Source organism: Sarcophilus harrisii, chromosome 1 (genome assembly GCF_902635505.1).
Source record: "Sarcophilus harrisii chromosome 1, mSarHar1.11, whole genome shotgun sequence".
Lineage (NCBI taxonomy): Eukaryota > Metazoa > Chordata > Mammalia > Dasyuromorphia > Dasyuridae > Sarcophilus > Sarcophilus harrisii.
The window spans coordinates 61,985,341-61,996,037 of record NC_045426.1 but is presented as its reverse complement, the minus strand read 5'-3'; the positions used below and the strand labels follow the sequence as shown (position 1 = coordinate 61,996,037).

The 10,697-nt window shown below is 36.2% G+C and overlaps 1 protein-coding gene across 3 annotated transcripts in view; it reads right to left on the bottom strand.

The window, feature by feature from the left end:
* Window positions 1-1,362: 1,362 nt before the first annotated feature.
* Window positions 1,363-10,697, bottom strand: part of FBXW12 (F-box and WD repeat domain containing 12) — a 33,477-nt gene continuing 24,142 nt past the window's right edge. For 2 of the 3 annotated variants that reach the window (XM_012543701.3, XM_031956738.1), the window contains exons 7-10: window positions 5,498-5,705; window positions 3,045-3,223; window positions 2,832-2,959; window positions 1,363-1,819 (exon numbers count right to left, since the gene is read on the bottom strand). In XM_012543701.3, the coding sequence (XP_012399155.1) occupies window positions 1,720-1,819; window positions 2,832-2,959; window positions 3,045-3,223; window positions 5,498-5,705 (615 nt within the window). In that variant the 3' untranslated portion in view covers window positions 1,363-1,719. Of the gene's footprint in view, window positions 1,820-2,831; window positions 2,960-3,030; window positions 3,224-5,497; window positions 5,706-10,697 lie in introns of those variants that run through there. The other variant, XM_031956748.1, reaches the window with a different exon arrangement.

The window sequence follows — 10,697 nt, the reverse complement described above, 5'->3', positions numbered from 1 at the left end:
GAGTTGTGACCTGATCCCATTATTCTAGAGAGCAATTTGAAACTATACCCAACTATAAACATGCCCTTTGTCCCAGTAAATATCTCTACTATCCCAAAGAGATTTTTAAAAAGCTTATGTAGGGGAAGGGGGAGAGGACTTAATATACATTAAAATATTTTTAGGTCTTTTTTGTAGTGGCAAAGAATTCGAAACCAAGAGGATTTCCATCAATTGGGAATTGATTAAACATGTAGTATATGATTATAATGTGCTATAAAAGAAGTGATAAGTGGAATGCTTTCAGAAAAACCTGGAGAGATGCATGACTTGATAGAAAGTGAAGTGAGCAGAACCAGGAGAACATTGTACACAGAAATAGCAATATTGTACAATGATCAACTGAATAAATTAACAATTCTCAGCAATACAATGCTCTGCAACAATTCCAAAGGACTTGTGATGAAAGATGCTCTCCACCTCCACAGAAAGAACTCCTAAAGACTCCAAACATATGTTGAAGCATACTGTTTTTCACCTTTTTTCTTTGTGGGGTTTTTTTTTTGGGGGGGAGGGGAAGGATATTCCCCCCACACACAGCATGACTAATATGGAAATGTATTTTGCATGATTGCACGTATGTAACATATCAACTTGCTTACCCTCTCAGGAAAGGAGAGAAAGAGGGAGAAAATTTGGAACTCAAAACATTTTTTTAAATGTTAAAAAAATTTTGTCTACAATTGGGAAAAAATAAAATAGTTTTAAAAGGTTGAATAAAAAAGAGGAACCATGTAAAATTATGTAGAAATAGGTAAACCAGTTCCTCTTACTAGAAAAGCAATTTAAATTACATCTCACTCACCATCAAGTGAAATAATACCATTTTATGCAAAATGCAAAAGACATCTAGGGAAAAACTAGTGGTGACATACAACTTCAGGAGTTAAATTCAACCTAAAGAAGAAAAAAAGTATCAGGCTTTTTCCTGGACAAAAGAATAAGACCACCTTATGTACATATCATTGCTAACATTCAAACTCTTCCATTTCTGTACTGCTTTTAAAATAAAAGGGATTAGGAAAACACTTGCTAGGAGAAATCAGAAGAAAGGCTTCTTTCCCAGGCACTTTAAAGAGAACTTGGCAGCAGAAATACATCACTTACAATACCTAGGCAACTTTGTGGGTCAAGTGTTTGGTAAATGTACTGGAGTGAGGCAGTTGGAATGGTCACATTAGCATGCATAGTAAACTCTTTTGAAGAGGGTAATGATGAGTTGTACTTTCCCTTAACAAAAAGAACCTTCAGTAATTGAAATATTCATTGCCGAGTTGAAGAAGGGAGTACTGAGTTTGCATATGGATCTCAAGGAATACTAGATCTAGCCATTAAAACAGAAGACATTTATCACATTACACACTTTTAAGTTGCCCAACTTATACAGATTCAAATAAAAAAAAAAGTTCTAAGGATTCAGTCACATAGGTACATGCTTAAGTAATACATGCTACTAACAGAAAACAGAAAATGCAATTCTTTACATAACATAAAATCTTATGCACTTTACATCCTTTGTACATACAGCCTCAGATATAGCACAGAAGCAAATATTTGTCTAAATGAATGTTATGACGATTTCTTTCCAATTTATTGGTCAAGATTTTTTCTAATTTTTAATGTTCCTTACTAAAGGCAGAATGGAGAGACAAAACTATAACTACTTTCCTGGTAAATATGTTATAGGTTGAAGAGATAAGCTTTTAAAATGTTCATGCCACATTTTCTGGACTCCACAGCCACGATGCTCACATTGTCACATACCACATCTGTGAATCCACTGTAGGGAGAAAAGAGAAAATCCTTGTAAATGAAAAAAAAGATTAATGTTACTAAATACTTTCTGGAATGAGTCACTTCTGTAAAGATAATTTCATCTTTCCAAGGGTTTCTGGCTCTTGATGGATACCTGGGACACTAGATGTGAGATTCTGAGAACCCAAGTAGCTACTATGGAGCAAGAAGGCATTGTTGGGATGTTTCAGACTGAGTGGCAATCACAATCTTTTATACTAAGATATCCAATCTTAGGCATTAAATCTCAAGGAGCACTCACTCACTGGATCTTTGCCAAACAAAAACTGCTTTCTATTGAATTTGTAAGGTTCACTGGTTCAGTAACTAAGGTAGTATTCATTCAAATGAAAAACAGCATTCCACAATGCTTCAGAATATCAAAATCAAGTGTACCAAAGAGCTGAAATTTCAAGATTTATATGAAAATTCATGAAGTGATTCTAAGTTCTCTTAAAAGATCCTATTCCTATTCCTAGGTGACAACCCATTTTAAAGCAAACCACAAAACAATAAAATTCCAAAGTCTCCAAATGATTGAAGATAGTTCCTTGAGGCTGCTGTAAAGAACACCTGAACCATACACAAAACTGCTCCAGGTTATCTTACTAAATGTGGGAATAAAGGCAGGAAACGGTAAGTCCCATAAGAATTTTAATTCTCCCAAGGTCATTATTTCTTTAAACAGATTTATTCATTTCTACTGCCTCTGAGTCTAGGTCTCAGACCACTGATATTCCAAGTGTCTTATCCAGAGGTCTGTATGGCCTTCATCAACCCCTTCTTTTTGTGAATGCTAATTTTGCTATCCAAGCTGAACTCACAAGAATGGATACTAACAAAAAGAAGACGAAATGGCTATTATTAGTAAATCTGTATCTCTAGGTCATTTAAAATTTTTCAAAACTCTTTCCTATTGTTCAATCTTCATATCAGTTTTGAAGGACAGTTTAGTTAACATCCATTTTCCAAAAGAAGAAAAGACAATGAGAAATTACCTGGACCACCTGTGAGATCCCCCTAGTAAATGATAGCAGCTTTTAAGAACAACAGTGTTCTTTTCCCTTTTCCACGTATACACTCGGAGAGAGATGTCCTGGGAGGAGGTGACAACACGGAAACTGTCCTTAAAATGAGAAGATAGGAAGTGAGTTTACCCAAAATTAAAAAAGAAAAGGGAGAATGATGATTAAGTACCTGAATCATCATACCACCCATATGGATGTGATTGTCTGGTGATGGTCTAGAAAGGATGCCAACAGGTTGCCAGTCATTGAAAAGATTGTCAGTTCTGATCCACATCCTAGAAGAATGATGTCAGTACCATGGCTTTCCAGTATATGAGGTGTTCTGATGGATTCTGGCAACGTGAAACTTGCAACCTGTTGTGCTTTTATCATTAAAACAAAACAAAATTGTCAATACTTCCCATAGTTATTAAAGCTTTTAATATCTAAAAATTACTGGTTCTAGAGTAACTAATGAATCACACACACATTTATTGCATTTGTTAAATGCCAAAAGATAACTAAGTTTCATGGAAGAAGGGAACAAAATAGAGTGAGGTATTCAAAATGTTTAAAGCTTGACTCATTTTCATTAATATCAGTGTTTCCTATCCATTGTTTTTCTGAGAACAAAATCTGAGAAACTTTCTTTTCACTGGTGAGAATGGTGGTAAGAATAAGCAAAAGTGAGAAAGAACACTATTTTACTTGTCCTCAGTTTTTACCTAGGGCCTACCACAGAGCACTGTAAATAGTATGTATTTAAAAATTAGATGAAGAAAGTTTAGGGATAAGCTCTGGGAGGCATCATAATACAGAAGGAAGACATTTCTGAAATCAAAGGACCTGAGTTGTAATTCTTAACTTACTACTACTTTCATGTCTTACAACTTTTTTTTCCTCACCTGTCATAGAATGAGGGAATTGAACCTAATGGACTCTGATTAGCTCCAGTTCCTCTATGAGATATTTATGGCTCCACAATTATTCAGAATGTGGGGGCCTGGGTCTTTCTATTTTAATTCCTAAGAGGTAGCTAGAATGGATAGTAATGAATCCCAAGTTATATCAAGAGAAAGGGGTTGTGTTTAGTAAAAAGTTTATCCCCTAATCTAGAAATCAAATACCAATTACATTTTCTGAAAAAAAAAAAAAGATTCCTTTAAAACTGAGTCAAAGAACTATGCTATTTCTACCCTGACTGACTGAAGCATTCTGAATAAAAGACAGTGAATATAATAAACATAAAAGTGTCAGCGAAAACAAACAATTTTGTATTACTGTGAAAAAGGTCAAGAACATGAGAGTATCTACCTATCTCAAAGACTGGTCTGAGACATTTAACTTACTGTGTGAGATATTTGTAATGACCTGTCAAAACTGTGGAAGGGTACCCTGTCCAATGTGAGAACTACTGTTATTCACTGAACTAGGGATCAGGAAAGATTATATAATAGTATCCCCCCAGTCAGTGGCCCATCCAATCCAAGATTAACTTTCTGAAAGGTGCATCTGAGGATATGTGGTGAGAACTAATGGCTTTTAATGATGTCAACCTCAAAAGTTGAGGAAATACTCCACAGACTATTATTTTAAAACTTCAAAAGATCTGTGGTTTGAGGCAAATACTTATTTGGTACCCAATCTCGTGATATTAGGATTTAGAGTTTTGTCTGTTGCTGTGTTCAAAAAAAAAAAAAAAGATATCAATAGGGAGTTCGCTTTCTGGTTATGAATCTCCAGGTTTACCTAGATTGATTCTTGGGTAACAGATATAAAGTCTATTTTGACACCCTGCTTTGTAAGACTTTCTAGAGAGGTTTGTGATCTATTGGCTTTGATTATGCCATGATGAGACAGCAGAACAGGCTTTCATGGAGGCTCAAAACATCTTAGTTCCCATTAATAACTCATTATGGATGAGTTATCCATGAATTTATCAAATCCTTCTTTAGTACAGCTTTAGTACTTACTGATTCTTGATATGATATTCTCTCACTCTAAATATATATATGTGTGTGTATGTGTGTATAAATATGCAATATATGTATATTATACATATATACATACACATACACACTTTAAAAACCACTTGTAATCTTGGGATTCTTTTGGATGTGTACAGGACCACATGACTACTGAAATCTCTTCCAATTTTTGGAAATCCCTTTGATTTTTAAGTCCTGTCCCCCACCATATCCACATTCCTCAAATATTATATATCCAAGTCATGTCTCCTAAGCCACAGACTTAAAGGGCCTAATCACCTTAATATCTATTTATTAATAGCTTAATATTTAGAAATTTTCTTTGACATCAAGCCTAACAGCTTCTCTGCATAATTTTTTTACTGATTGCATCTACTTCTGTCCTGTGAGGCCAGCAAATATATAAAAAGAATCCATAGAACCATGGAGGTTAGGAAGGACATGAGAGTTCATTTAATTCAAACTTTCAATTTTACACAAGGGAAAATTGAGGTTCAGAGATGAAGTGATAGGCATATTCCATTCTAGAAAAATTCCTGTTCTCTAGGGCAGGATACTTTCCTCTATCTCTTGTTTTATGTATTTTTTTCATCAATGAGAGAAAAGTATAAATTTGTTCATTTGTTATAAATAGCAAAGCACATAGTTGAGGGAAAGAGTAAAGCTTACCCAGAATTTCCATTTTATTCTTGGATCGTTTTGATGTTATATCAAAAGTGGTGATAGACAGGTTCCTGGTTCTTCTATCTTGATGCAGCACAATTAACCTGCCTGCTTCTTTGGGTGCCCAGCTGGCATTCCGACATCCCCCAACAGGCAGTGAAGTAGAAAGAGGTTTATCTTGAGATGGTCTGATCAAGGAATCTGTGTGAAACACCTGCAGAGACATCACAAACACCACTGCATGTATAACCAGAACTATTCCAGGATTATCTGTGCCTGGAGCAAATTAAAGGTAAGGAGCTCACCTAGCAGCACCTAGGGACCCTAGTGGTAGCAATGGCCCAGGGGTGTACTTGGATGATCTAGGTTGGTGAGGGAGAAAATAGGAAGCCGGGCTCAGGAGACAATGTTTGCCTTGTAGAGAAGCAATCTGGAGTAAAATCTCATATACTCCATGCTAGTTAGAGCTCTGGGTTCAAGTAGACATATTTAGCAATAAATGGTTTTACTGCTGAAGAGCCAGTAGCTTTTCCAAAATTAGCTCTGTCTTTGTTCTGCTGCTAGGGCATCATCATCATGTACCAATTCTACCACCCGATTTCAGAGTTTGGTCAATGATAATAATCTCAACTGAATGCTTTTATTCTGATGGCAATGATTCAGTCTAGTCCAACGAAAATAATCAGGGTACAATCCCAGAACTTTATAGAGATGTTTAGGGACCTCAAAAGTTATCTAACCCAGCCAATTCCTTTTATGGATAATGGAGCTAAGAGAGCAGAAGGCAAGCTGCTTCTTCCTCACTTCCAGGTCTTCCCCTTAACACCTTCAATCAGCAACCCCTCCTCTATTAAGGTCCACTCTTGCATAAGCACAACACATACAGGTAACTGGTGTTTACCAAATTATTGTTCCTTCTTTCTCAAATTTATCTATCTCACAATCTTCCTGTACCTCACATCCTGTTCTTGAACTCGATGGCCTCTCAAATATCCTTGCATCCACTTAGCCACACACAGGGATGATCAGACCCTTGATTTCCAATGTTCCACTTTCATAATCCAGAACTGCGATACCCGATCGTAACCCGTCTTTCCCAGTTCACCTCATACCTCAGCCTTTCTAAGCCTAGCCTTCAACCTCAGAGTAATTTGGGAGCATTCTACCTTCTCTGCTTTCCTGGTCCCCTACTCTCTCCTAGCCTCTTTTCAAAATCTCCATCTCATTCATCTGTGCAATTTTACCCCTTGAATACCTTGTCCCACTCTCCTATTATTGCTCTTCATTTTCCAGAGCCCAACTCCAGATTACATATATCATTTGCATTCTCCATTCCTACTTATAAGCTATGAAACATTATTATTACAAAAAAGAAACAAAACATATAACTCTACTGATAAGGCTCACTATAAATTAATCTTCTCCATTCTCTATTAATCCCATATTGCTTAAGACATCATTTTTTTCTCTGATGGACTCTTTAATAATCCCCACAATGGTTCCAAATTTTTTTTCTCCCCCATTTGATTATGAGCTTCTTAAGCACAAAGACAGACTATCTTTGCCTCTTTTTATATTTTCATTGCTTTGAACAGTGTATGGCAGCGAGGTGGCATAGTAGCTATAGCACTGGGCATGGAATCAGAAAGACTCATCTTCTTGAGTTCCAATCTGGCCTCAAATCCTCACTAGCTATATGACTGCCTGCAAGTCACTTCACCCTGCTTGCCTCAGTTTCCTCATCTGTAAAATGGATTGAAGAAGGAAATGGCAAATCACTCTAGTATCCTTGCCAAGAAAATCCCCCAAAATGAAGTCACAAAGAGTCAGACACAAGTGAACAACAAACAACAAAAATGGTACACATTTAATAAAATTTAATAAATGTTTATTGTCTGACTTTTCCCCACACCATGACATTTATATTCTGGCCTTCTTCATTCCCCTCAGACCCTGAGCTCTGGTAGGACAAGCCCTTACCTTATGTTATCCAGAAGCAGGTATCCACGTCATTTCCTGACCATTTCCAAAATATTTCACATGATATGTACCACCTTCTTTCTAGTTCCCTTAGTTCCCCAACTAGATGGCTTTAAAAATATTTTTACACTTCCAGTTTAATTGAAGTATTTTTCTATGATATCTACAAATCACATTCACTTCATGAAAAGTCTCATGTAACAAAGTAAAATAGTTAATTAAAACTTATAATACAAGTGACCTCACTGGAGAATGCACATAACATTTCACATCTATAGTATCTGAAGTACCCACACTTTCTTAACTTAAAATGATTAACAGATTAATCTGTTTTTTCTCCCTCCTACCCATACCCCATTAGAAAAAAGAAAAAGTCTTTTAATAAATATACCTAGTCAAGCAAAACAAATTGCCCCACTATACATAAAACTCAGCAATATGGACTGCAGTATGGAAGAAATTAAATTTACACCTCAAATGTTATAATACGATAAGGTCCAAATAGATACAAGACCTAGATAAAAAAAGGTCATATCATAAACAAATTAAAGAAGTATAGAAAATTATTTATCAGATTTATGGACAGGAGAAAAGTTCATGACCAAAAAAGAAACAGAAAATCTCACAGAAGACTAATGTTCTTATTTTTATTATATAAAAAGTTTTTACCCCAAATAAATCTTATAAAGCTAAGATTAAAAGAGAAACATTAACTAAGAAAATACCATTGCAGCAAGTTTCTCAGAAAAATTGTTTCATTTCCATACGATGTAAGGAACTGATTCAAATCTATAAAAAAGCCTTTTACCAATTGACAAATGGTCTAAACAAATAAACCTGTGGTTGTTAAGGGAAGAAACACAGTTTTATATATATTCATAGGGGAAAACAATTGTTCCAAGCCACAACTTGTTAGAGAAAAGCAAATTAAAGCAATTTCGAAATTACATGTCAATTGGCACATGATAAAAATGGAAAATGATAGATGTTGGAGAGGCTGTGTGAAAGTAGGCATATTGAAGAATTGTTGGTGGCCCTGGGCAATGGGTACAACCATTCTGGAAAGCAATTTGTAATTACACTCAAAGAGTTATTAAACAGTGTGTTCCCTTTGACCCAACTATGCCACTGCCAGGTTTATACCCCAAAGAGATCAAAATGAGAAAAATAATTCTTGCATGCACATGTTTGTAGTGGCTCTTTTAATGACTGGATGGCATAAGAAAATGCCCATCTACTGAGGAATGACTAAGTAAGCTGTGGTGTATAAATGAGATGAAGTATTATTGTGCTATAAGAAATGAAGGAATAAATGATTTCAAAAGGACATGGATGCTACTTTGAACCTATACAGAATGAAGTGAGAAGCCAATTCATACTATGCATTAACATAGAAATATGATTACATAAAAATGAAAAAATTTGAGGACTTTTATAAACTAATGAATGAAATGAGCAGAACCAATAACAACATAAAAACAAACATCTCTGAAAGCTGTAAGAACTATCATCAATAAAATGATCATTCATAATTCTAGATTGTACTGGACTATAAGCTCTTTGAGGGAAAGGATTGTCACATACTTTCTTGATATTTGAATCCCCCACAAAGTACACCTTGACAGATAGTAAATCCTTAACAAATGCTTTTTTATTCATTCATTCATTTCAAACCACTGAAATCATCCCTCTCACCTCCTTTCAGGGAAAGACCTTGCTTCATACTAAACTGAAAAAACTGAGATTTTCTCAAATAAATTCTTCCTCCTATCCAATTCAATACTTCAAGTCACCTCAGCATCATAGACTGTCCCCCTCATCACTTCCAGCCCTCAGTTCTCTCTTCCTTTACTCCACTGTTGGGGGAATAATGTTGCCTTTCTCCTTGCTAATCCCAGACCCTCTACAAGTATTCTTGATTCTATTTCCATTTGCCTCCTTTGAAAGCTTGCCCTTTTGATCACCGCTTTTCTTCCTCATTTTCCTCCCTTCATTCCTTCTCTGCTGCCTGTAAAACATACTCAAGGTCTCTAAAAACCCACCACAAATTCACTTGGCCCTATCATCTCCTTAAGTTATCTTGTATATTTTGTTTTCCTTTCATATCCAGATTCCTGGAAAAGTTTTTATGGAAAATTTCTATCTACCTTCCTGCACCCCACTCCCTTCTGAACCCCATAATTTTACTGAAACTTCCCAAAGTCACCAGTGGTCTCTCTATTGTTACAGCCAGTGATCTTTGCTCATTTTTCACCCATTTCCATTAAGGGTCCAAATCTTGAAGATTTCGCTTTTTCTCATCTCTCAGACCCTCCTGCTTTTCTCTATTCACACCACGGCCAGTTTGATCCCCTGTCAACTATTGAAATGACTTCATTATTGGTCTCATTTTATTTAATTCTGCATCTATACAGCCTATCTTCCATACAGCTGGCTGTTGTTCCTCAAACATAAGTCTTTCTATGTCACTCCTCTGCTCAAAAAGCTGTAGTGGCTCCCCAATGCCTCTGGGACAAATACATACTTCGTGTGTGTGGAAAACCAGTGTGGTGCTAACCTACCTTTGCATGTTGTTTGAATATCATTCCCCATCATAAAATCTACCCTCCACACAAGCTGGCTATCTTTTACTTGCTCACCATCCCCTATACGTGCTCTTCTATTCCCTACCTTGATAGAAGGTACGCTTCATGCGGGAGTGATGAGGCTGCTTGAGTACAATAGGTTCAAAAAAGGGTTGTACTGAATACTGGGCTAAGGATTTTTTTTAATCCCATAGGCAATGGCAAGTGTCTGAAGAGTTTTAAGCACTGAACAAGTGATGTGATCATATTGCTTTGGAAGAAAAATCTGGCAGCTTACGTAAAATAACCAGGAAAGGAGGAAAGAATAGAGAATGGTGAACAATAGGAAGGCCACACTTGAAGCATTAAGTGATCATAGTCTTATCTTGGGGATATTTGGAGAGAGGAAAAAAGGAAGGAGTGGATTAGAGTAAAATTTTGAGGGAAAACTTCTATTTTTCCTTCCTTCACTCTTTTGTGCCTTTAACTCCCCAAAGCCTGGGTTCTGGCCCTACCACAAACTGATATTGTTCTCTCACTAAGGCATATGTTCCCATGAGACTGGACCAGTGTTTTCATTGAAATAAGGAACTTTCAGATGTGGAAACTCCCTCTATCAATGCGTGTTGGCAATGTGGCTGGAACCTAAAGATTTATAAAGA